Source organism: Callithrix jacchus, chromosome 11, assembly GCF_049354715.1.
Source record: "Callithrix jacchus isolate 240 chromosome 11, calJac240_pri, whole genome shotgun sequence".
Taxonomy (NCBI): Eukaryota; Metazoa; Chordata; class Mammalia; order Primates; family Cebidae; genus Callithrix; species Callithrix jacchus.
The window spans coordinates 117,984,535-118,010,738 of NC_133512.1; the positions used below are offsets into that span (position 1 = coordinate 117,984,535).

Consider the following 26,204-nt stretch of genomic DNA (forward strand, 5'->3'; position numbering starts at 1 on the left):
CAATCTCTACTTCCTGGTTCAAGTGATTCTCCTGACTCAGCTTCCCGAGTAGCTGGGATTACAGGCACACACCACCAACACCCTGCTAATTTTTGTGTCTTTAGTAGAAACAGAGTTTCACCATGTTGGCCAGGCTCGTCTTGAACTCCTGACCTCAGGTAATCCACCCACCTTGGCCTCCCAAAGTGCTGGGATTACAGGCATGAGTCCCCGAGACCGGCGGAAACTCCATTTCAAAAAAAAAAAAACAACTCCCGAACAAGACTGGCCTGTACTCCACAATACCCACCAGGTCTGTGGGCACTAGCCCCTTTGCTCCATGGACCTCCTTCTCTCATAATCCCGAGCCCTTGCACCCCAGTTCCCCATCTTCTACTGATTATCTCATTGGAGGAAGTGGGGCTAACAGGTGTCCGTGACTGGCCGGGGAGGAAGTAGTGGATCAGAATGCACCTGGCCTGATGGACATCCCTGGTAGAAGGAAGAGACTGAGAGATGGGGTCCAGGATTGTCTCGAGGAGCCCTGCCCATCTCCACTCCCATAAAGGAGACACCATCACTCCAGAAGCTGCATGCCTGTGCTCAATTATCTTGTGATCAGTGCCCAGCGAGGCAGCTGTGGCCACAGAAGGGCTTTTGTTCATATAGAGCCGACTAGCTCAGGCGGATAGCCAGCACATGAGGCTACCATCAGCCTGACATCTGACTGTCAGCCGTGGTCACATTAGCATCAAGCTCTTGGCCTTTCAGAACAGCCTTGGGAAGACATGGAAGACAAAAGAGATCAGGACCAACACAAGGTAAGGAGGCCAGGACCGCGGCCCACAGAAGAAAGAACACACTAGCCGGGCATGGTGGCTCACGCCTGTAATGCCAGCCCTTTAGAGCCCGAGGCAGGCAGATCACTTGAGGTTAGGAGTTTGAGACCAGCCTGGCCAACATGATGAAACCCCATCTCTGCTAAAAATAAAAAAATTAGCCAGGCATGGTGGTGGGCACCTGTACCAGCTACTCAGGAGGCTGAGGCAGGAGAATTGCTTCAATCCAGTAGACGGAGGTTGCAGTAAGCTGATCTCACGCCACTGCACTCCAGTTTGGGGGATAGAGTGAGACTCTTATCTTAAAAAAGAACACACCAAGAGTTTATACAAAAACCTTTTATTGACTGTATTTCCTTCTCCCCCATAACCTGGAACCCAGCCAGCATCTATGGCTTCCTGCTATCTGATTCTTGAAAGTGGGACCTTGGAGACATGGTTGGAGGGTATGGAAGGTGGTAATCTCCTCACCACCGGTTGTAGAAGTGGAAAGATGCTCTTTCTTGCCTGGCTGAAGCTACAGCAGCTTCCCAGGGTAGCCTCTCAAGTCTAGAGGCCCATCCGCCACTGAATGGGTGTGAGGAAGAGATGACACCTCTCTTGGAGGCCCCGTCACTCACTGCTCCTATCCCGCTCCAGGCCGAGGCCCTAGAGTGCAGTCTCTCCTGTGGAGACCGGCCCAGCAGCGAGGGGAGGGGGGTAGGGGTGAGTGTGTGTGGCAGCTCTGGGTCCTCATCAACAAAAAGGAAATGGGAAGAGGTTGGCACCTCTAAAACTGAACTGAAATGGAACAGGGGAAGGAGGATACAGGAGAACAAAAGATGGGTTTGGGGTAGGGCCACCTATTAAGAGGGGATATAGCCCCTGTGGCAGCAGGCACTTCCAGCCCCACAAATACCTGGGAGAGGAAGAGGGAGCCCTGGCCCTGCTTAGACAAAGGACTAATGACACAATAAACACTTTTGGACTGAGAGTGCCAGGAAAGGGCTCCCATCAGCCCAGAGAACAGCAGCCAGCCCTCATCTGCCAGACATGGGCTAGGCTGCCTCCCTGGCCATCACAGCCCACTTCGGGAACTGTCACCTTTGCCTCCACCATTCCTACCCCACCACAAGCTCTGCATCCCCCCTGCCCCTGTTGGAGCAGATGTTGCCAGCCAGGCTACAGCTGACAGAGCAGAAACAAGGAACCTGAGCTCCAGGGCCCTGCCCCTGGGGTGAGGCCTCCCTGTGGAGATGTCAGGCTCTTTTCCACAGTCCCGCTGCTTTGAGCCAGACATCCAGAACTCTCCTGGGAGGGCATTTAGCTCACAGGTTCTCTGGGAGACTGGATCCTGGGGAAGCATGTTCAGTGAGGAAGAGCCTCAAATGGTATTGGTTCCTCTCTTTCCTGTCCCAGGTCCTGCTCTGCAGGCTCAGAAGTCCGAGTCTGCATCCATGAGCTCTGCCTCCATCAGGTTGGTGCGAGAGTGAATGGGCCCCAGACCCTGTCGGCGGCCATGAGCCCAGGCCATGGGGGCCGGTGCACTGGGCAGAAACGGACCCTGAGGGGGACTGGGCTCTGGGCAGAATGGGTTGGAGACCAGGGTCCAGGCTCCCTGTCGGCAAGAGTCCCCAGCTCCCCAGGCACCTGCAGCCACCAGGCATTTCTGCCGGGGCAGCTGAGGCAGTCGAGGAACGGTACTGGGGGCAGGGGCAGGGGGGTGAAGCTCAGGAGGTGGTGCCAGTGGGCACACCTCCTTCTTCCTCTTCCTCCTCTTCTTCTTCTGGCCCAGGCGCTTCTGCAGCTCTGGGGAGATCTCTGCCTCAACCAGCCACAGGTTGGCTTGTTCTTCTGGGGGCACTGACAGGAGGAGAGGGAACACGAGCCTGGGGCCCTGGCTCTGTCCATGCCACCCCTGCTCCCCTGGGCGCCCTTACCTTTAGACTTTTTGAGGTTAGCTCTGGGGCCCAGACCTTTAGACTTTTCGAGGCTCAGCCCCACCCTGCAGATCCTCTGGGGCCTTTCCTTCCTCTTCCTCCTTCTCTGACAGCCCCCGTACTCCAGTCCCAGAAACCCCCAGCCTCTGTGCCCCCCACCTTCCTCGAGAAGCTGGAACTCATACCTGGAGTTGCCACAGGGGTGACAGAAATGTCCTGGGGCAGTATGGCTCCTCTCCGAGCCACCATCTTGGTGACATGCTGGGCCCAGGCAGAGGAGACATCAGCTGAGGGCTCATTGAGGTCAAAGGCCAAGCCCGCTGTGGGGACAGAAGGAAGAAAGGAGAAGGAACAGTGATTCCCTGGTCTCTGGCAGTGCCTCCCATACCCAGTGCCATTCATCTTCCCACAGGCACTCCCTCCTGCTCACCAGAGAAAGCTCACCCTGAAATCACGGTGATCTCTACCCCTTCAGAATCTGAAGAGAGGGGCCTCAGGTCCCCAAAGGCCTCACTGGAGGCTAGAAATCCAATTACTGGAACCCTGACTTACTCTTGCCCAGGGTTAGCAATTGGAGAATTTTGGAGAAGGGAGAGAGAGGGGAGTCCTCTTGGAACCCAAGCACCAGCAACCCCACCCAGGGGCAGAAACAGAGGGGAGAGTCCCCCAGAGGGTGGGACAGGCCTGGGGAAGAATGGGCATGTGAGTGATGGGGTGGGAGAGGGGCATCTTGCCCCTCAGTCGGTCTTCCAAACAATCTGTGGGCCCCTAGCAGCCTAGGAGAGATGAGCACACGGGCTCTGCGGGGCCAGGTGGCTCCGGTGGAGGGGGGTGAGGCTCACCCACGGGCCCGTCGTGGGACACGGTGTGCATGCTGAAGGACAGCTCCTGGCCCGGGTTCTGCAGCAGCTCATGCCGCTTGGAGAAGGCCTTGGCAATCATCTTGCTCTTCTTGATCCGCTTGGGCTCATCGTCACTCTGACCAGTCAACCTGAGAGCAGAAGGGATAGGGAAGATGGGTGAAGAAGCAGTCGCTTCCCATCAAATCTGGGGTAGGGCCCGCGATGCCCTTCTTTCCAGAGAAGGCGGCCTCGGAGGGCCTCATGTCCCTCAAGGACTGAGGAGTAGAGGCCTCTGCAAAGAAGTGTGACTAGAATGCAGAGCTACTGTGTAGCCAGCCCCCCAAGCACTCCACTCTTAGAAGATGCTAGCAGCTGGCTCTGCACTTGGCCCAGGCCTTGGTCCCCCCAAGGACAGGAGGTGCCACCAGGGGGCAGTGGTGAACCACTGACCAAGGCTGTGCTGGAAGGAGGACCTGCCAAAACCTAAAGATGGTATCCCTGCAGGTGTGGTGGCTCACGCCTGTAATCCCAGCACTTTGGGAGGCCGAAGCGGGCGGATCACGAGGCCAAGCTATCAAGACTATCCTTGCCAACATGGTGAAACCTGGACTCTACTAAAAATGCAAAAATTAGCCAGGCACGGTGACACGTGCCCTGTAGTCCCAGCTACTTGGGAGGTCGAGGCAGGACAATCACTTGAACCCAGGAGGCAGAGGTTGCAGTAAACCCTGAGCTGCGCCACTGCACTCCAGCTTGGGTGACAGATTAAGACTCCATCTCAAAAAAAATAAGGATGGGGTCCCAAGGCTGAGGGTGAGGTGGGCGGGGCAGGAGGGGCTGGCTGCCACCCCCACCTGCACCAGGTTCGCCTCCAGATGAGCAGCGTGGCCTTAGTCCAGACCCAGGTGCTCATGGCGATGCCAGTTCCAAACATGGCAAACAGGTTGATCTTCTCCACCAGAAGGCTCGGGCGATTCTTGATTTCACAATCAGGGATGGGCTTCTTGGTGGGCAGCCCGATGGTCACATTGGCCTGGCACCTATGGTGAGGGAAGGGAGACAGGTGAGGCTTTCCTTTTTTTCTCTCTGTTTTTTGAGACAGGGTCTTGCTCTGTCACCCGGGCTAGAGTACAGTGGCATGATCACAGCCCACCGCAACCTCCAACTCCTGGGTTCAGGCAATCTCCTGCTTCAGCTTCCCAAGTAGCTGAGACTACAGGTGGGGCTTTCTGAGTCTACTAGGTAGACTCAGACAATCAATCCAAAAACTTTAGAAAGGGCTAAGCCCCACAGCACTGATCTCAACCCTGGGTACTCATTAGAATCAACTGGGGAGCTTTTAATAGCTACTGATGTCTGGGCCCCACCCCAGACAATTAAATCAAATCTCTGGGGCAGAGACTCAGGCATCATTGTGGTTTAAACCGTCCCAGACTGGAAGCTGGAACCTTTAAGGGAGAGCCTGAAGCAGCCATGGCTTGGACTAGCATCCATTTTAGCGGCTGTCCTTGTAACGGTGCTGCACTTCTCTCAGCAGTAGAGATGTCTGACTCTCTCCAATCCGTCCTCATTATGACATGAAAAGGCACAAGCAAAACTAGCTGACGTTAGCAGCTCATTAACATATGGTAGAGAGGTAACTGGTCCCTTGCGGGGATCTACAACAGGCTCTGCGGGAACACACACAGTATTAGAGTGCAACTTAGCATCGGTCAGAGAAGCCGAAGCTGAAATAGCTGCTTAACAGTCACATGTGCACCAGCCCGGCAACCAAGGCGGTGCAGAGGGAGGGGCAGGGGTGGGAGGGACTCAAATGTTATTTGCCATGTTTGAGAAACTACAGAGACTGAGGCCTTGTGCACCAAGACACCATCAGTTGAATCTGCTGTCTGCGGCAGGGGCCTGGCCAATCCCTGCTGCCAGGTGGGTGGAGGTAGGTGTCCTTACAGCCCTGGTTCTACTCCCACCCCTGCTGTCTCCAGGCCCCTCACTCACAGTACATAGTCCCGGAAGCTGCGCTCCCACTCAGCCTGGTTGAAGAAGTCGTAGAAGTGGCAGCTGAAGGTAATGAGCACAAAACCAAAGGCCAGGAAGCCAAAAATCCCTGTGGAGGATGGAGGCAGGACAGGACATTATCAAGCCCAGAGCCCACAGCAGCAGCGGGGAGGAGGGAGTCTGCTCCACCGAGGCCTGAAAGACCGCAGGGGCTGGGGTGAACTCGTGCTGGGCTCAGTCTGAGAACTGCTTTCTCTTTTTTTTTTTTTTTTGAGACGGAGTCTTGCTCTTTTGCTTAGGTTGGCACGCAATGACGTGATCTTGGCTCACTGCACCTCTGCCACCCGGGGTTCAAGCAACTCTCCTGCCTCAGCCTCCCAAGTAGCTGGGATTACAGGCACCTGCCACTGTGCCTGGCCAAGTTTTGTGATTTTAGTAGAGACGGGGTTTCACCATCTTGGCCAGTCTGGTCTTGAACTCCTGACCTCGTGATCCACCCACCTTGACCTCCCAAAGTGCTGCGATTACAGGCAGGAGGCACTGAGTCTGGCCAAGAACTGCTTTCTCTAAAATAAAGAAGGGCACTTGAGGCAACTGTGAGAGGGCCCATGTGGGGTGTGGTGGGAGGAGGAAGCAGTGCCGGCATGAACTTGATTGCCCAAGTAGGGCCCCTTCTTTTGAGCTGCCACTATCACTACTACCTACACACACCCCTTGTCCTTGTCCCCATGACTAACTTGTCCCACTGACTTACTGCATCCTGACAGTGGCATAGCCTCAGAGGGTACAGTGTTGGGCTGGCCAGGACCTCAGACTGAAGTCCCCAGGGCCACTCACCCAGGCGCAGCATGGTCTCGTTGATCTTGCTGGCGGCCTTCTCACTAAGCAGCCCGGGGTGGTTGCTCTTGATGGAGAACAGAGTCATGACTCCTGAACAGAAGGGGGAGCTCAGACATTAGCAGGGGTGAGGCTACCCTGCTGGAAAGGATGGGTGTGTGGGAGGAGGGGCCTAAGGTTCTGGAGTCCCGAGTCTGATGACCCCTGTGCTGATTGAAAGCCTGGGGAGTAGAGACCCTGGAGAAATGGTGAGCAGCTGGTGGCAGGTCTGCCAGGGACTGGGATTACAGGGCAGAACCTAGACAGACACTTAAGAAGAGGGAGCCTCGGTCATGGCCCAGCTGCCCCTGAGGAAGGTGGCCAGATCAAAGCTGTTCTGATGGAAAAGGCATAAAACAGACTCAAGAATAGTGCTATCCAATAGAAATATATATAGATCGAGAGATCTATTATATCTATTGATCTATAATATATATTTATCTAATCTATCTATCTATCTATCTATCTGGAGACAAAGTCTCACCCTGCCACCCAGGCTGGAGTGCAATGGTGCAATCTCAGCTCTCTGCAACCTCCACCTCCGGGGTTCAAGCGATTCTCCTGCCTCAGCCTCCTAAGCAGCTGGGATTACAGGCTCACACCATAATGCCCGGCTAATTTTTATATTTGTGTAGAGACGGGGTTTCACCATGTTGGCCAGGATGGTCTTAAGTCCTGAACTCAGATGATCCGCCTACCGTGGCCTCCTAAAGTGTTGGGATTATAGGCGTGAGCCATCACGCCCAGCCTTCCCATAGAAATATAATGTGAGCCACATATATAATGACAAAGTTTCTAGTAGCCACTTAAAACAAGTAAAAAGAAACAAACAAAACTAATATCAACATATTTTACAAACCTACTCTATTAAAAATAAAATCATTTCAACATATAATCCTTATAACAAATTACTGAAATATTTTACATTTTTTTCCGCTGTTTTTTTTAAATATAGTGTATATTTCACATTTTACAACACATCTCAATTTGGACTCATTTCTATTTTTTTTTTTTTTTTTGAGATGGAATCTCGTTCTATCACCCAGGCTGGAATTCAGTGGTGTCATCTCGGCTCACTGCAACCTCCACTTCCTGGGTTTAAGCGATTCTCCTGTGTCAGCCTCTGGAGTAGCTGGGATTACAGGTGCACACCACCATGCCCGGCTAATTTTTGTATTTCTAGTGGAGACAGGGTTTCACCGTGGTAGCCAGGATGGTCTCAATCTGACCTCATGATCTGTCTGCCTCAGTTTACAAAGTGCTGGGAATACAGGTGTGAGCCACCACACTCAGCCAACTCATATCTTCTTCATGTCTTGTTTTGTTTGAGACAGGGTCTCACTTTGTCACCCAGGCTAGAGTACAGTGGCATGATCATGGCTCACTGCACCCTCAACCTCCTGGGCTCAAGCAAGTCTCCCACCTCAGCTTCTCACATAGCTGGGACCACAGGCATGTACCACTCTGCCCAGGCAACCTTTGTATATTTTGTAGAGATGGGGTCTCACTATGTTGCTCAGGCCGGTCTTGAACTCCTGAGCTCAAGTGATCTGTCTGTCTCAGCCTCCCAAAGTATTTAGATTACAAGAGTAAGCCACTGCACCCAGCCTGGACTAGTTTCAACACATGTGGCTAGTGATCACCATACCAGGACAATATGATAAGGAAGCACAAATCAGAGGCCCCGACACTGAGGGAAGGTGTTCTCTTTCCGGGTCCACAAGGGGGCGTAGTTTTAAGGGCAAGAACTTCCTAGCACCATGCCCCACTCCCATCTCTCTCCATCTGGGATTGAACAGTTTATGTTTGAATTTCATGGGTGCAGGAAGAAACTAAGAGTCAATCACTCCAGGAGTTCTAAGGAACTCCTTTCATTGGCCTGGGGTCTTGGAGAAGGTGGGGGTTCCTCCCAGGTTAAAAGTCCCCTTCTTCCACACCCCTTTGGACTCCATGTTTGGGTCCCCTTCCATGAACACTCCCTTCGTGGACGCCATCTTTCTCTCTCCTGGATTTTCCCTCTGGAGTCCCCTTCCACACTCTCTCATGGAAGCCTGTCTTCCCCTCATAAACTCCATCTCTCTCTATTCCCTAACACTCTCATGGAAGCTTCTTTCCTCTCCTGGATTCCATCTTTCTGGATTCTCTCACTCAGTGTGAGAGTTAGCGGTTTCTCTCTCTTTAAATAAATCACTTTCTACAAACGCTTTTGAGTCCGGCATTTACTGCGCACTGCGCCGTAAATGGTCCTCTCTCTCATTCTTGAGAGGGCAGGAGACCCAAGAACCTGGCGAAACATCCTCTCGGGAGCTGAGGGCACCCTGAACCCCTGAACCCCAATATTACAACATTATGCCAAAAGAGGGGAAAGAGGTGGACTGAACAGAAGGCTGGCACTTCAGGGTGAGGAAACTGAAGTTCACAAAGAAAACCCATTGAAAATGAGCTCAATAGATGCTCAGGCTTATTGTGGGATGGCAGCATGAGACAGAAAGTTAGGGACCACTGATTCCATGCATGTTGTGAGATCTGTGTGTTGGGGCAGAAAGAAGATGAAAACCAAGCTCCAGAAGACTGACAATACAGATAAAATTTGTGTGCACATGGATATTAACCAAAGGACCCAGGTTGGTCCAAGTGGGCAGTGTTACTCAGGGCATTCATCACACAAGTGCACTGGCCAGGAGCTGACTGGGGCTGAATCTTGGTCCAACTCCACCTAACAAGCTGTGAGGCTGGGAACCATGGCACACGCCTGTAATCCCAGCACTTTGGGAGGCTGAGGCGTGTGGATCACTTTAGGTCAGGAGTTCAAGACCAGACTGGGTAACATGGAGAAACTCCTTCTTTACTAAAAATATAAAAATTAGCCAGGTATGGTGGTGTGTGCCTGTAATTTCAGCTATGGGGGAGGCTGAGGCAGGAGAATCACTTGAACCCAGGAGGCGAAGATTGCAGTGAGCCAAGATTGCGCCACTGCACTCCAGCCTGGGCAACAGAGTGAGACTCTGTCTTAAAAACACAACACAAAACAAAAACCAGACTGTGAGCCCTGGGCCAAGGCTCTGGGAAGAGGGATGGATTTTTCTGGCCAGCACAAAGGTGCTGTCCCACAGCAAGCACTCACGGTGTTTCATCTGCATAGAGGGTCACCTTCTTCTACTCTGTGTGAAAGCCCTGTCGGAGCTAGCTGGGGTCTCAGCATGGGGGCGGCAGTGCTGGCAGCTTCCAATTCCCACTTAAACACAGCAGGTGCCCAGCACATTTTGTTGGCTGACTGGTCCTGGCCTGGTCTCCACTCACCTCGGATGAGGAAGTAGCCTCCCACGATGAGCACCAGGCCGATTGGTGCCAGCACGAAGCCCGCACGGTATCGGTAGTTCTTGTAGCCCACAAAACAGATGCCGCTCACAGAGTCCCCATCCACCTGCAGCAGGAAGCGGGGGGAGGGAAGGTGGGTCACCAGCCCCCTTCCCCAAAGTCACCCTACCCTGGTCTCCCATCCCTACCAGTCACTATACCTGGGCCACAGCAAGGATTGCCACAGTGAGGACAAAGGGGAGTGACCAGGTGAGCAGGTGGAAGTAGGAGGTTTTGCCCGAGAGAGGCTGATAGGTGGTGCCCAGGGCTTTGAAGGAGGTGTGCCACGCATAGGTGAGGACCACAAACCAAACCACGCCAGCCATCAGGGCGTAGTACACGATAACAAAGATGATGACGCAGGACAGAGTCTCGTTGGAGCTGTGCAGACAAGTGAGATATCACTTGAGACGGTCACTCCGGACTCCCTGTACCTGTTCTCCCCACCCTGTGCCCAGACCCTTGGCTGCTGAGGTGTGGGCGTTCCCAGGAGTCAGGGCTTGGAGACAGGACCCAGGTCAGGTTTGTGGAGGCTCTAGGAGCTGCCCCTTTGAGCAGATGCAAACCATGAAGGTCCTGATTCTGAAACCGAGATCCTAGCGCAGGAGACTTGTATGCAGTATGCAGTAAGGCAGAGCCAGATCCCACCCTGGAGCTCGGTTTCACACGCACCTGCCCCTTTTGGGGTAAATGCACACTTCAGCCTTCCTCCTCCCATCTTCACCTCTGGGTAACCAAGACACCTACGTGGGCTCCCCAAGCCTCATGGTGCCATCCGCACGGCAGACAATCTCCCGGCGGGCACCATCCATGAACTGGGCCAGCCAGCCAATGCTGCCCACAAAGAAGCAGGCATTGACGTAGAAGAGGATAACAGCAGGGTAGCGATTCGAGTTCCGCCAGTCAGCCACAAATGTGGCCTAGAAGAGAGAAGCAAACCGTTCTGCAAGGTTAGGGTTATTCTGCTGACACAGACACCCTTAAATGAACCCCAGACCCTTCTGATCACAACCCTTCCCTGGGGACCCCTTTGCCCCCCTTCCCTCTGGCTCTCTTCCCACATTCCAGGCTGACCAGGGTGAAGAGTGTGCAGAGGCCTGTGACGGCCCCGAAGGCCGCGATGTAGCTGTGCATGTCCTGGTGCTCGGCCTCGGTGAAGAGCGGGTTCTGGCACTGGATGCCGCAGCCCTCCACGTCCTCGTACCAGCTTTTGGGGTTGTCTGTCCGAACCAAGGGAGCTTCGCACTGGCCTGAACTGTTGAATTTGATGTTCTGCACCTCATTCTGGCACCAGGAATGGGAAAAGATGGTGTCAAGGCAGTTCAGAGCTGAGCCTCTTGTTTAGGGAAAGGTACCCAGGTAGCCTGGCATGTGGCTGGAGACATGCTTCCAGGATCTGAATCCCAGGGCTGGCTGTGCAGCCTTGGGGAAATTATCTGGCCTCTCTGTACCTCAGCTTCCCTATTTCTAAGATGGTAGTATTTACCTCATGGTATGGCTTAAGGGTTAAATAAACATAAAAATTTTTTTTTTGAGACTGGCTCTGTCGCCCAGGCTGGAGTGCAGTGGCGTGATCTCTGCTCACTGCAACCTCCACCTCCCGGACTCAAGAGATTCTCCTGCCTCAGCCTCCCAAGTAGCTGGGATTACAGTGGCTGGGATTACAGGTGCCCACCACCATGCCTGGCTAATTTTTTGTATTTTCAGTAGAGATGGGGTTTCATCATGTTGGTCATGCTGATCTTGAACTCCTGACCTCAAGTGATCCACCCGCTTCAGCCTCCCAAAGTGCTGGGATTACAGGGGTGAGCCACTCTGCTCAGCCAGCTTATTTATTTATTTTTTTGAAATGGAGTCTCATTCTGTGGTGCAGGCTGGAGGGTAGTGGTATGAGCTCAGCTCACTGCAACTTCCACCTCCCAGGTTCAAGTGATTCTCCCGCCTCAGCTTCCCGAGTAGTTGGGATTACAGGTGTGCACCACCACACCAGGCTTATTTTCGTATTTTTAGTAGAGATGGGGTTTCACCATGATGGCCAGGTTGGTCTCAAACTCCTGACCTCAGGTGATCCGCCCACCTTGGCCTCCCAAAGTGCTGGGATTACAGGCGTGAGCTTATTTTAATGGTATTTGGCATATACTAAACATAACTAATTAGTATTATTGCCACCATTATTACTCTTATTCTCATCATTTAAGGTCTCTCCTATACCACCGAGAATAGCTCAGGTGCCCTTTCTTGGTGGCTCTAGCTGTTTCACACGAACATGCCTTGACTCCCAACATACATGATAAACTTCCTGATCGGCTCCTGTCATCCATGATGCCTGTAACACCAAAACATCCAACAGAGCAAGTGCTCAAAACACTCTGCTGAACATGTGATCATTGATAAATAAACAGAGAATCCCTAATAGACAGTCCAGCCACTAAGCTGCAGTTTGAATGTGTGGCCTATTTACTCCATGGCTGTAGGCTCAGGGTCTCCAGGAGACAAAGCTTTGGGCTCCCCTGTTCCCCACTGGACTCTGCCCTATACCTGGTCCTGCCCAGCCCAGAGCCTGGACCTCATCTCGCAGAGCACTCACCGTGCAGCCTTCAGGGAAGCGGTCAGGAGTGCAGCGCAGGAAGTCAGGCCAGCCCCGCTCCCGCTCTACGATGGCACAGGGGCCTCGGGTGGCCTGGCAGAGGGTACGGCTGGGCAGCTCCACACGGTCATTCTCACACTTGGGCATATATACGGCACACAGCAGGGGCTGGATCACTGCCCAGCAGCGGGGGGCATTCCGGAGGCCTGGGGGTGGCAACGGCATTGCGGTGAAGACCCCTCCTCACCCTGACCCACAGACACAGCTGCAACCCTGTCCCCCAGGCCTTTGCCATACTGCAGCCCATCACTGGTCAGACCTGGCAGGCACAGTGTTTCTCAACAGTCCTCTGAACAGGACAGTTCTTTATACTGTAGAAGGGTGTCAGGCACTGCAGACACGTAGCATCCCTAGACCCTGCCCACTCAATGCCAGTAGAACCCGGAAGTCATTGTAACAAAAATGCCCTCAGCCCTCTACTCTAGGGGTGGTTACTAGAAGAGAGCCTGGAGAGGAACCTCTGGGCTGCTGGGAATGTTTGTTTCTTGATCTGGTACTGGTTACATGGGATGCTGGGAATATTCTGTCTCCTAATCTGATACTGGTTACATGAGTGTATTCACCTTGTGGAAACCAAGTTCACGATCTGTGCGCTATTCTGTATGCTTACTATAATTTAAGTTTTAAGAAAAAAACTGCTGCTTCCAGATGCCCTGCTAGGGAGCGGCAATGCCTCTGGTGGAGCTTCACGGGGTGGATTTACCTTTTCAGGGGTGCACCCAACTCTTATGGAGCCCATTTGCTAGAACCAAGAAATATTTCCATTTGCCCAGACCCCAGAACCCTTGTTCCTCTTACCAAGCAGAATGAGAGAGAGAAGAGATGGGGGCTTAAGGAGAGGTAGTCAGAGGAGCCAGGCACTCCAAAGCCAGAGGAGGAAGCAGGAAGTCAGATGGAGAGGAACAGAGGAGGCTCTGTCCAGTGCAGAGAGGGGAAAAATATTGTCAGTGAGACAGAAACAGGCGGTGGTCTCCCAGCACCCCCACAGCCCAGGCCTCCTTCCCGCCCATCACAAAAGCCCCTCCTGATCATCCCTGCTTCAGTATTATCTATTTCCCAAGTAAGAAGCTGCATTAGGGGAGAACGTGAGGATGTGAGAGCCAACGTGGGTGCTAGTCACATTGCCAGGCTGGGGGTGGTGAAGACAGGTAATCGCTCTTTTGTGGGGAAGGCATTATAGTAGAGGGGTAAGGAGCATGCACATGGCAATTGACTGGCCTGGTTCCAAATCTTGGCTCCACTCTTTCCTGGCTGTATTACCTTGGGCAAAGTACTTTATCTTTAGTCTCAATTGCCTCATCTGTAAAATGGGAATGATAGATTTACCTTATGGAACTGCTGTGAAAAGTGAGATATGCTTTAAATGAGCTTGGCACAGTGTCTGTCAGGTAGTAAGTGCTCAGGAAATGTTAGCTGTTATGCTTATTTGGCTGAGGCCTCTGACTGCTCCCAGCTTTCAGAGTCTATTCCAGGGTGCAGAGCAAGTTCCTGCCAGTTAAGAAACAATGTCCTTAACAGTTTCCACTTGATCCATCATCAGCTGGCTGGGAATGGTGGCTTACGCCTGTAATCCCAGCACTTTGGGAGGCCAAGGCGGGCAGATCACCTGAGGTCAGAAGTTTGAGACCAGCCTGGCCAACATGGTGAAACTCTGTCTCTACTAAAAATACAAAAATTAGCCAGGCTTGGGGGAACATGCCTGTAATCCCAGCTACTTGGGAGGCTGAGGCAGGAGAATCTCTTGAACCCAGGAGGCAGACGTTGCAATGAGCCAAGATGGCACAATTGCACTCCAGCCTGGGTGACAGAGTAAGACCCTGTCTGGAAAAAATAAAATAAAACAAAAAATTAGCTGGGCATGGTGGCGCGTGCCTGTAATCCCAGCTACTCAGGAGGCTGAGGCAGCAGAATTGCCTGAACCCAGGAGGCGGAGGTTGCGGTGAGCCGAGATCGTGCCATTGCACTCCAGCCTGGGTAACAAGAGCGAAACTCCGTTTCAAAAAAATAAATAAAATAAAATAAAAGTTGTGTCAGCCAGGCATGGTGGTTCATGTCTGTAATCCCAGGCTGAGGCAGGCAGATTGCCGGAGATCAGGAGTTTGAGACCAGCCTGGCCAACATAGTGAAACCCTGTCTCTAATAAAAAATACAAAAATTAACCAGGTATGGTAGTACACGCCTGCAGTCCCAGCTACTCGGGAGGCTGAGGCCGGAGAATCACGGAGGTGGAGGTGATAGAGTAAGACGCTGTCTCATTTTATTAAAATGTGTTATTTTTCTCAATCTTTTTATATCCGTGGTAACAACAATCAGGGTTCCCTCCCTCCCTTCCTTCCTTTTGAGGGAGTCTCACTGTCATCCAGGCTGGAGTGCAGTGGTGCGATCTTGGCTCACTGCAGCCCCCGCCTCCGGGTGTAAGCGATCCTCCTGCCTCAGCCTTCCAAGTAGCTGGGACTACAGGGGTGTGCCACCACACCCAGCTAATTTTTGTATTTTTAGTAGAGAAGAGGTTTTACCATGTTAGCCAGGATGGTCTCAATCTCCTGACCTTGTGATTTGCCCACCTAGGCCTCCCAAGTGCTGGGATTACAGGGGTGAGCCACTGTGCCCGACAACAATCGGGTTTTAAAAATGTGTAATTTGATTGTTTTTCTTTTTTTTCCCCATTGTGAATATTGTTTCATATCTTAAAAATAAAACTCCTCAGGAAAACGATTATTAAATAAATCTTAAAGGACAACTGAGGAATTATCTAGGGAAAAAATAAGGTGAATCCTTACCCCATTTCTTACATAAAAGTCCACAGGGATCAAAAATAACTACATTGTTTTTCTAAAAAAATTAAAATTTTAGAAGAAAAGATGGGAAATGATTTTTTAAACCTTGGAGTGGAGACGGCTTTCTGAAATGACACAAAACCTACACATCATGAAATAAAAGATTTAAACAAAAGACTTCAGAAAAATAGACACAAAATCATAAGAAGACAGTGAAAAAATCTATTTTCAATGCATATCACAAGAGCTAATTTCCTTATATGCATAAAGCTCCTCCAAATCAGTAGAAATTGCATAATCCTAAAGGAACATAGGCAAAAGACAAATAGCAGATCACACAGAGAAGATATAAATGGCCTTTAAAAACATAAAGAGGGCTGGGCATGGTGGCTCACACCTGTAATCCCAACACTTTGGGAGGCCAAGGTGGGAGGATCGCTTGAGCCCAGGAGTTCAAGACCAACCTGAGCAACATGGTGAAACCTTGCCTCAACAGAAAAATACCAAAATTTGCCAGGTGTGGTGGTGTGAGTCTGTAGTCTCAGCTACTCGGGAGGTTGAGGTGGGAGGATCAACTGGGCCTTGGAGAGGTCAAGGCTGCAGTGAGCTGTGATTATGCCACTGCACTCCAGCCTGGGCAGAATTATGCCACTGCACTTCACGCCCGGCAGGAATATTCTTTTTTAAACTTTTATACTTTTTATCACTTAGTGATAAAGCTCAAAACATTTGAAAATACTGTACTATCAGGCTGGCCACAGTGGCTCACACCTGTAATTCCAGCACTCTGGGAGGCCGAGGTGGGTGGATCACCTGAGGTCAGGAGTTCTAGACTAGCCTGGCCAACATGGTGAAACCCATCTCTACTAAAAAAAACTACAAACATTAGCTAGGCTTGGTGACAGGTGCCTGTAATCCCAGCTCCTTGGGAGGCTGAGGCAGAAGAATCACTTGAACCTAGGAGGCAGAGGTTGCAGTGAACTGAGAACACCACTGCACTCCAGCCAAGGTTACAGAAAAAAACCCCATCTCAAAAAAAAGAAAACATTGTATAAACAGTTTGGGGATATGTGGCACTTTTATATCTGTTGATAGGAATAAAAATTAGTAAACACTTGTGGAGATCACTTTGGCATTATCTACCAAAATTTTATACTAGTACTTCTACTTCACGTTCCCAAAGATAATATAAATTATTAATTGCAGCACTGTTTGTAATAGCAAAAGAGTAGAAACAGCTTGAATCCATACCCATCAATAGAAGACCAACCAAGTAAAATAACATACACCATTATAATAGAATACTATTCAGTATTCAAGGACGCACTATCGTCACATGTTGTTTAACAATGAGGGTATCTGCAGGTGTGGTGGCTCACACCTATAGTTCCAGCATTTTGGTAGGCCGAAGCAGGTGGATCGCCAGAGGTCAGGAGTTAGAGACCAGCCTGTCCAACATGGTGAAACCCTGCCTCTAAAAAAAAAAAAAGCAAAAACAATGAGGGTATCTTCTGAGAAATGTGTCATCAGGAGATTTCATCTTTATGTGAACATGGTAGAGTGCACTTACACAAACCTGGATGGTATGGGCGACCGTCAACCTAGGCAATACAGGATAACCTACTGCTCCTGGGCTGCAAACCTATACAATATGTTGCTATACTGAATACTATAGGCAATCGTAACACAACGTTGAGTATCTGTGTATCTAAACATATCTAAACATTGAAAGCCTACAGTATAAATGTGGTAATATAATCTTAAGGGAACGTCATCACATGTGGTCCATTGTTAGCCAAAATCTCCTTATGGGGTGCATGACAGGATGTGCATTGAAATAGAATGATGTCTGATGCTGTAATGTTACATGGACTCAGTTGAGTGGAGAACAGTCTGTAGAGCATGGTTCTGGCTGGGCGGTAGAGGAGACTACAAGCACATCTACATCTGGACAGATGTCAGATATCCAAAAGGACACAAAACCAGTGTTGGTGGTTACTTCTGCAGAGGAAAAATGGGTAGCTCGATGTGGAAGTAGGACTTAACTTGTTCCTTTTGAATTCTGTACCATGTACATGTATAACCTTTTTTTTTTTTTTTTGAAGACAGAGTCTCATTCTGTCACCCAGGCTGGAGTGCAGTGGCGTGATCTCAGCTCACTTCAACTTTCACCTCCTAGGTTCAAGTGATTCTCCTACTTCCCGAGGAGCTGGGATTACAGGCACATGCCACCATGCCAGGCTAATTTTTGTATTTTTAGTAGAGACAGCGTTTCACCATGCTGTCCAGGCTGGTCTTGAACTCCTGACCTTGTGATCTACCCGCCTCGGCCTCCCAAAGTGCTGGGATTACAGGCAGAATCATTGTGCCCAGCGATATAACCTATTTTTTAAAAGTAAGCTTAAGGTTGGGCGTGGTGGCTCACACCTATAATCCTAGCATTTTGGGAGGCCAAGGTGGGTGGATCACTTAAGTTCAGGACTTCAAGACCAACAACCTGGGCAACATGACCAAACCTTATCTCTACAAAAAATAAAATAAAATAAAATACTTGAGCTTAAAAACAAAATAAAGAAATACATGAATTACTTGGATGGGGAAGCTTTCCAGAGAAGAGAAGGGTATGAAACTGAAAAGAGAAAGAAAGAGGACATTAGCTTTATCTGTATTGTTTTACTTCTTTTATTTTAATAAAATATGAAATAAAGAGAAATAGGAATACAGGTGTTATAACAATATTAGTCTCTACAGTTTTCTATATTCACAGATTTTTAAAATAACATTTGCTACAATTTGATCTAGACTTTGAAAAAGACGTTCTGTTTGTGTGATTCTGAAGACTAGTCAAGTTGAGTACCACTGTTATAAGGCTGGTTTAATATTAGAAAATTCAGTCTGGGCATGGTGGCTCACACCTGTCATTCCAGCACTTGGGGAGGCCAAGGCGGGCAGATTACGAGGTCAAGAGATTGAGACCATCCTGGCCAACACGGTGAAACTCAGTCTATACTAAAAATATAAAAATTATCTGGGCAAGGTGGTGTATGCCTATAGTCCCAGCTACTAGGGACACTGAGGCAGGAAAATCTAGTGAGCATTTTTATGTTTGATAACTATTATATCAATATAATTGATTTCCTTTGTAATCCTATATGTTCATATCTAGCACATATAAAGAATTAATATCTAGCATATATAAAGAACACCTACAAATATTACAAAAATGACAGATCGTCCCTATAGAAAAATAGATCAAAGATTTGAACAGACACTTCCCAAAAGCAGAAATCCTAATGGCTAGTAAGCATTTGAAAAGGCATTTAACTTTACTAGCAGTCAGGGAAGCATAAATTACTACAAATCTATGCCACAAAATATCCACTAAATTGTCAAAAATGTAAAAGGCTGATAATACCAAGAACTGGGAATCATGTGAACCAATGCTGACTTTCTACTAGCTAGTGGGAGTATAAGTTGGTACAACCACTTTGAAAAATGGTGTGGCAAAAGCCTAAAGTATGCATGCCTTATTATCTAGCAATTCTACCCCTTCGGTATATACCTGGAGAAACTTGTGCCAGTTGTACCAGGATATACATAAAAGACTACTCACAGCAATGTTATTCACACTGGGCAAAAACTTGAGATGACAATAAAATGAGTAAACAATTGGTGGTGTACTCACACAATGGAATCTTATTCAGCAATGAAGAAACAAGCTGGAGTATGAGGTGGGTGGCTCACCTGAAGTCAGGAGTTCAAGACCAGTCTGGCCAACATGGCAAAACCCTGTCTCTACTCAAAAATACAAAAATTAGCCAGGCATGGTGGGGCACACCTGTGGTCCCAGCTACTTGGGAGGCTGAGGCAGGAGAATAATTTGAACCCAGGAGGTGGAGATTATAGTGAGCTGAAATCACCCTACTGCACTCCAGCCTAGGCAACAGAGTGAGACTGTCTCAAAAAAACAGAAACAAACAAATAACAAAAGAAATAAGCTGCAATAACATGGATGAATCTTACATAATAATGTAGAGCAAAACGGCAAGAAATAATAAGCACAGCATAATTCCACTTGTACAGAGTTCAAAAACATGCAAAACTGAAATATACTGCTTAGGGATTCCAAAACTAGGAGGTAAAACCATAGAGGAAAAAAAGGAAATGATGACTGAAAACCTCTTGAGCAAGGGAAGGAGGATGTGACTGGACAAGACACAGAGGGAGCTTCTGGGGTCTGACCATGTTCTAGTTCTTGAACCACATGTCACTTTATAAGTATTTGTCACTCAGTACCTCTGTGTTCTATGTATTTTTCTGCATACACATGATATTTCACAATTAAAAATTAAAGATCTGAAGCAAAATTGGAGACTTGGGCTGGCGCAGAACACATGCCTGTGGTCCCAGCTATTCAAGGCACCAGAAGCACCATGTGCCCTATGAACCAGCCTCTGAACAGCCACTGCACTCCAGCCTGGGCAACACAGCAAGACCTCATTTCTCAAATAATTAATAAAATTTTGTTTTTAAAAAAGGCTTAGAGGCCGGGTGCGGTGGCTCAAGCCTGTAATCCCAGCACTTTGGGAGGCCGAGGCGGGTGGATCACGAGGTCAAGAGATCGAGACCATCCTGGTCAACATAGTGAAACCCCGTCTCTACTAAAAATACGAAAAATTAGCTGGGCATGGTGGCGCGTGCCTGTAATCCCAGCTACTGGGGAGGCTGAGGCAGGAGAATTGCCTGAACCCAGGAGGTAAAGGTTGCGGTGAGCAGAGATCGCGCCATTGCACTCTAGCCTGGGTAACAAGAGCAAAACTCCGTCTCAAAAATAAATAAATAAATAATAATAAAAAAAAAAAGACTTAGGTCCATGTGTGTTTTTCTGTATTTTATACTTTCCTGATACATGTTTGTGCACGTGTTTGTGCATGTGCATGTGTGTATACATACATATGCACATACATTTTTGAGACAGGGTCTTGCCCTGTTACCCAATATGGAGTACAGTAGTATGATCATGGCTCACTGCAGCCTCAACCTCCTGGATTCAAGCGATCCTTTGGCCTCAGCCTCTAGTGTAGCTGGAACCAGAGGTGTATGCCAACATGCCCAGCTAATTTTTTTTTTTTGGTAGAAATGGAGTCTCACTTTGTTGCCCAGGCTGGTCTCGAACTCCTGGCCTCAAGTAATCCTCCTGCCTTGGCCTCCCAAAGTGCTGAGATTACAGGCGTGAGCCACTGCACCCGGCCTATACATATATATCTTTTTAACTGACTCTGATCATCAGCCAAGTTTGGCAACAGCTCTAAGAAAATTCTTCCTAGGCCAGGCATGGTGGCTCACGCCTGTAATCCCAGCACTTTGGGAGGCTGAGGTGGGTGGATCACAAGATCAGTAGTTCAAGACCAGCCTGGCCAAGATGGTGAAACTCTGTCTCTACTAAAAATACAAAAATTAGCCAGGCATGGTGGCAGGTGCCAGTTATCCCAGCTACTCGGGAGGGTGAGGCAGAGAATTGCTTGAACCCAGGAGGTGGAGGTTGCAGTGAGCCGAGATCGCGCCACTGCACTCCAGCCTGGGCAACAGAGCAAGCCTCCATCTCAAAAAAACAGAAAGAAAGAAAATTCTTTCTGATCCGTCCCTGAAAATAACCCACCATCACCAAAAACATTCCTCTTCTCACCCCCAATTCAACATGTGAAAGGCAAACAAGAAATTCCTCCCAGCCTTTGTCTCTCTCCTGCTTACCTGCACCTGGGCAGGGTGACAGGGCCACACACTCATGTACCACACAGAGCACACAGTGGTCAAGGAGGCTACGTGCTGGCTCTCAGGGACCTATCGCCACTGCCAGCTGCAGGCCTCTCTGCTTTTTTGCCCCACTTACTAAACCAGGTTTGGCCTAAGATGGACCACGGCCTGGACATTATGTTTGTCTGGTCAGCTTGGAATGCCCGGGAGAACGCATTTCCAGCTGTAAAGGGGAGAGATGCTAAGTGACTGAAGAAGCCTGAGGCCAGAGAGATGACAGACAGAGGAAAGACCTGAGGTCTATACATACCTCGAAATTGGATCAACCTGAGCTATAAACCTTCTCAGGCAATGGCATCCTTCCAAAGCCTCAGTAGTCAGGGCTAAGGAAGCACAGAGTGGCCAGATCTCTCCAGCAATTCCTATTTCCAGATCTGCCAAGAATCTCCACACAGATGTCCAATGAGCATCTCTGATTCATATGGCCAAAATCAAAGCCACATCTCCTTCCTAAACTTCTTCCTCCTCTAGCATTCTCTGACTTAGTGAAAGGCAATGGCACCACCTTCCATCCAAGCCTGAAACCGGAGGCCTCCTGCTCACTGAGACCCCATCAGTGTCCTATTAGCTCCACCTCTGAAAGTTAGTGGGATCTGCCCACTCCCTCTATCCTGTTACCCAGTCCCGACCACCATCATCTCTTACTAGGGCTACTTCAACATCCCCTGCTGAAGAAGACGGGCTCCAGGCCTTCCCTGCTCCTGTGGCTTCTTCACACCACACGCAAAGAGATCCAGTTAAAATGCAAAGATGATTACATCTCTCCCTTGCTTAAAAGCTTTAATGGGCCAGGTGCAGTGGCTCATAGCTGTAATCATGGCTGAGGCAGGCATATCACGAGGTCAGGAGTTCGAGACCAGCTTGGCCAACATAGTGAAACTCATCTCTACCAAAAATACAAATATTAGCTGGGTGTGGTGACACATGCCTGTAGTCCCAGCTCCTTGGGAGGCTGAGGCAGGAGAATCATTTGAACCCAGGAGGTAGAGGTTGCAGTGAGCTGAGACCATGCTATTGCACTCCAGCCTGGGCAACAGAGTGAAAAAAAAAAAAAAAAGGAAAGCTTTCAGTGGCTCCTTATCACCCTGGATAACATCAAAACTTAATATGGGATATAAGTCCCTTTATTTTCTAATTTTCTAATTATCTCTTACAATTCCACCCCTCACATGCTTTGATCCAGTTCTACTGCAATTCTTATACTTTCTTTAAAAGCACCAAGCACTCCTTCGTCTACATCTTTGTACATGCTATTTCCTCTTTCTATCCCTTCACACCTCAGTTCTCCCTCGGCCAGGCATTTCCTGCTTATGTGTCAAGTTATGGGTTAAGTGTCAGTTCTTCTGGGGATGTTCTTTGGGTCCTTTTGCTTTTTCAGCACCCTAAAATGCCACAGTACCTCTCACAAGTATTTCTAAAGCCTGTCTTCCTCTTTTTTTGAAGACAAGGTCTCAGTTTGGTCTCAGACTCCTGGGATTCAGCAATCTTCCTGCCTCAGCCTCTCAAAGTGCTGAGATTACAGGTGTGAGCACCACACCCAGCCTGTCTTCCTCTTGATGACAGAGGATCGTGTCTGTATTCCTCATCTTTACATGCCCAGAATGTGACACATGGCAAACATTCAATACGTAACTGAATGCTTGAGTGGAAGAATGGCTGTGTACTCAGTATTTGGAGGCTTTGAAAAAAAGTGAAGACCAGTCCCTACCTTCAAGAGTTTACCAATGAAGACAATCTGATCATCTTCATCCTTCACCCACAAAAACACCTCTAAGAGCCAGGTGACATTGATCATGTCTAATGCAAAATCAAGATCACTAACTCAGGACAGAATAAATCACTTGTCAGAGGCTACCAGCTGATGACCTGACTGTGATTCTCACACGAGGCTTGGGTTCACTCTAGCTATGCATGACCCAGCTCAAGCCATCACCTACTTCTGGCCCCACTTGAGAGACCCAAGCAGAAAAAGTGTGACCGGAACACACATGGAAACAGGAATGAGCAGAGGGATGGTGGTTGGTAGCAGAGAAGAGCTCATAGTGAACTAATGGAACTAACAGCGCTGGGCTCAGTGCTGGCCTCTCTGTAGGAGCCTCCCCTGCCAAAAGGCAGAGTTAGTGAGATTTCAACTTGCACAACCAGCAGATGGTTCTAACTCATACATGTTCAGCTTAAGCTACTTCTGTCTGCTCAGCAGCTGCTCTCAAGAGGATGGGCTGGAAAGAGGTTCATACCCTTCCTCCTTGATCTGATGGTAACTACACAGAGGCAACATCAAAAACATGCATTTAACTTGGGAGAATTCAACCATGGGCCTCTGCAAACTCAGTCAAGAGAGGGATAGAAAGACTATCCTCTGAGAGCAACTCAGAACTGGGTGAGATTCTAGTGCTGAGAGATTTGGACTTTCCATACAGCTGGCTTCTAAACGCAAGTCTCATTTCAGGCGGTGCTCAAAGCCACCTTGCTTAATCTTACTTTGGTGTTTTTGTTTGCTTGTTTGTTTTTGGAGACAGAATCTCACTCTGTCACCCTGGCTGGAGTGCAGAGAGGCATGATCTCAGCTCACTGCAACCTCTGCCACCGGGGTTCTGTGGATTCTCCTGCCTCAGTCTCCTGAGTAGCTGGGACTACAGGCGCATGCCACCATGCCTGGCTAATGTGTTTGTATTTTTAGTAGAGATGGGTTTCACCATATTAGCCCAGATGGTCTCGGTCTCCTGATCTCACGAAGCGACCGCCCTGGCCTCCCAAAATGCTGGGATTACAGGCAGGAGCCACCACACACCCAGCCTCTTTTATTATTATTCTTTTTCTTTCAGTCTTTTGCATGAATGTAACTTCAAAATTACAATTATTATCTTCTATGTATACCCCTTCTCATACATGAGTATACATGTACACTACAGGTAATAAATTTATGCAGACATAGAAGGAGTATATATGCAAAACCTCATCGACCTGACATTACAGTAATCTGCAGAGTTTTCAAAGCCACTGTTGATTACACATGGTTTCTGTCCAAGGTGATGGGCTGACTTTAGAACCTGATCCCTACAAGGATGCAGCTCCACCTCATGGGTACCATGGATACCATCCTCCAGGTTCCTCCTCCAGCATCTGAACTAAGCCAGGAACCTTATCACCTTGTCCAACATCTGACAAAGGCTGAGAACTCTAGTGGCCAGATTGTCAATGACAGGTGGCCTACATACACTCCCTACATGAGGGCCCTCACGAGCCCCCTGGGCAGAGCTAAGACATGGGGTACCCCAGACCTGTCAAAAGAAGGAGGCTCCAGGTCTGCTCTTGGATCCTGGTTCTCTTTTCTTTTTCAAGGACAGTTTTAGAATCACACTGTCCAGAAGTGAGGGCTGATAAGGCCAGCTCCCTTCCCCAGCACCCTCTAGGCCTCATCTAGAAAAGTGACAGGTGGGGAAAGCGTCTACTCCACATTGCTAAAGAAGGACATTTGGGTTCAATGCGAAGCTTTTCAGATTCTGCCCCTCCAGTGAGGGGGTTCTGAGACTTCAACACACCATGAAAGTGTCCACAGGCTCTCAACATCCCAGACTTAAGGGTCCTTCCACAGCCCTAACCAGCCTCAGTAACCAAATTTCCAAAAAACACACAAATAATTGTTAGAAAGGTCTTATTCCTTCACAACCTCCTGCGTGCATCAGAGTGCCCATTTTTCAGATGCACAAACTGAATGAAATCTGCGAGAGCCAGACAAGGTCACAGTTCTCTAGGCTTCCTTCCTGTCTCCCAAATAAAGATTTCCAGAACTTTCTGGTTACCTTTTAATAATTCATCACTAGGGAGGATACTTTTCCTTCAAAACTTCAGTCAATCGTGTCCCCCTGCCCTTCCCTCCAAATGCCTAAACCTTTTCTACCGTCATCCCTCTCCTTTTCCTGTCCAACTCCAATTTCCCCAGGGTCTTGAACACCTCCTGGAATCCCCGGCTTACAGAGTAGGTGGAGCATCTCTTCTTACACAATGTCTTTTCCCTTCACTTAAGCCCCCTCCTCAAGGGCCCCTCATCCCCGCCATCCTTTGCTCACCCACCACCTCAGACCCTTTGTAGCTCGCTTCGTCAACTTCCTCGCCCTCCCTTCCCCATGACCAAGGGTCCCATCCTGCACGTAACCTGCCCCCAAAGTTTCGAACTCTGTCCCTCCAACTCTCTCGGGTGCTGTCCCCGCCCTCTCCGAAGCTCAGGCCTGAGCCTATTCTTTCCAACGGTGCCCCCATCCCACCGCGGCACCCCCTGCCCCCCAGACCCAGCTCCCGCACACTTACCCGACCAGAGCACAAGCTTGCCGTGCGCTTCCTCCTGAGAGTCCGAGTCTCCGGCCAGCAGCGTGGAGGTGGCCCCGTAGGGCAGCACTGAGCCCAAACACACGTTGTAGCGCAGCGGCTCGCAGGAGGCTGCCCGGCCGCAGTGGCTCAGCGGCGGCGGAGGGCCGGTCACCGCCGCGCTCCTCCTCGCGCTCCCGCCCGCGCTCCGCGGCTCAGGCCCGGTCGCGTTCCCACTCGAGGCCGCCCCCCGACCCGGGCCCCCCAGCAGCAGCAGCAGCAGCAGCCCCAGGAGCGGGAGCTCCGGCCCCCGCGCGGGGCGGGCAGTTGCCATGGCCAACCCCGCCAACTCAGCAAAAGCCCCGGCGTCCCCGCCCGCTCCTCGGAGCCCCCCGGCCACACGCACGACCCCGGCAGCCGCGGAGGCGGCTCAGGCGACCTGGGCGCCCAGGGAATCCGGGCGCGGGCCCCCCAGGACGCTCGGCGCGCCCCGGCCCCTAGGCGCCCAACTTCGCAAACTTTGGAAACCGGGGCCCATGTTGGGCTGCGGAGGCCCGGGCCGGGATGCACAACTCCCCAAGCCCTCGCCTCGCAGTCCAAGTTTGTCTTCAGCCCTGGGAGCCCCCTGGACCGCCAATCCCCAGCCCCATTCCCTCTCCCACCATTAAAACCAACTCCCGGCCCCGCGAGGGAGGCCAGGTGCGAGCCGGGTTTGCGAGTGCGGCTCCGGCTTTTCTCCCGCGCCAGCCCGCGGCCCAGCAGCCACCTTCGCCCGAGCGCGCCGCAGCCCCCCGAGCTCTCCCCGCCGACAACCCGGCTCCTTTGTTGCTCTAGCTCGCTGGGCTCTCTGGAAT

At 50.1% G+C, this 26,204-nt stretch overlaps 1 protein-coding gene across 6 annotated transcripts; it reads right to left on the bottom strand.

Annotated features, from left to right (window-relative positions):
- Positions 1 to 1,142: 1,142 nt before the first annotated feature.
- On the bottom strand, positions 1,143 to 26,204 carry SMO (smoothened, frizzled class receptor). Of its 6 annotated transcripts, XM_078343797.1 has the most exons (16): positions 26,117 to 26,204; positions 25,354 to 25,440; positions 17,821 to 17,860; positions 13,715 to 13,754; positions 13,253 to 13,368; positions 12,395 to 12,600; positions 10,882 to 11,091; positions 10,555 to 10,727; positions 9,969 to 10,188; positions 9,751 to 9,874; positions 6,412 to 6,504; positions 5,575 to 5,683; positions 4,434 to 4,619; positions 3,580 to 3,728; positions 2,923 to 3,057; positions 1,143 to 2,660 (listed from the first exon to the last, which is right to left on the bottom strand). In XM_078343797.1, exons 6-16 carry the CDS (start codon positions 12,539 to 12,541, stop codon positions 2,233 to 2,235), a joined length of 1,974 nt encoding a protein of 657 aa, XP_078199923.1. In that variant the 5' UTR covers positions 12,542 to 12,600; positions 13,253 to 13,368; positions 13,715 to 13,754; positions 17,821 to 17,860; positions 25,354 to 25,440; positions 26,117 to 26,204; the 3' UTR covers positions 1,143 to 2,232. The 6 variants fall into 6 exon arrangements, with proteins under 6 accessions (XP_078199923.1, XP_054093697.1, XP_078199925.1 ...); XM_054237722.2 differs by lacking the exons at positions 13,715 to 13,754; positions 17,821 to 17,860; XM_078343799.1 differs by lacking the exons at positions 13,715 to 13,754; positions 26,117 to 26,204 and having other exon boundaries at positions 25,354 to 25,452.

Bases quoted from the DNA above. Each gene is read 5' to 3' on its own strand.
- SMO (XM_035254774.3), bottom strand. From the start codon at position 25,684: ATGGCAACTGCCCGCCCCGCGCGGGGGCCGGAGCTCCCGCTCCTGGGG. The intron at 4,620-5,574 runs GTGAGTGAGGGG...CCCTCACCATAG, and splicing joins AGCTTCCGGGACTATGTACT to GTGCCAGGCCAATGTGACCA. The intron at 3,058-3,579 runs GTGAGCCTCACC...CTGTCCCCACAG, and splicing joins GTCCCACGACGGGCCCGTGG to CGGGCTTGGCCTTTGACCTC.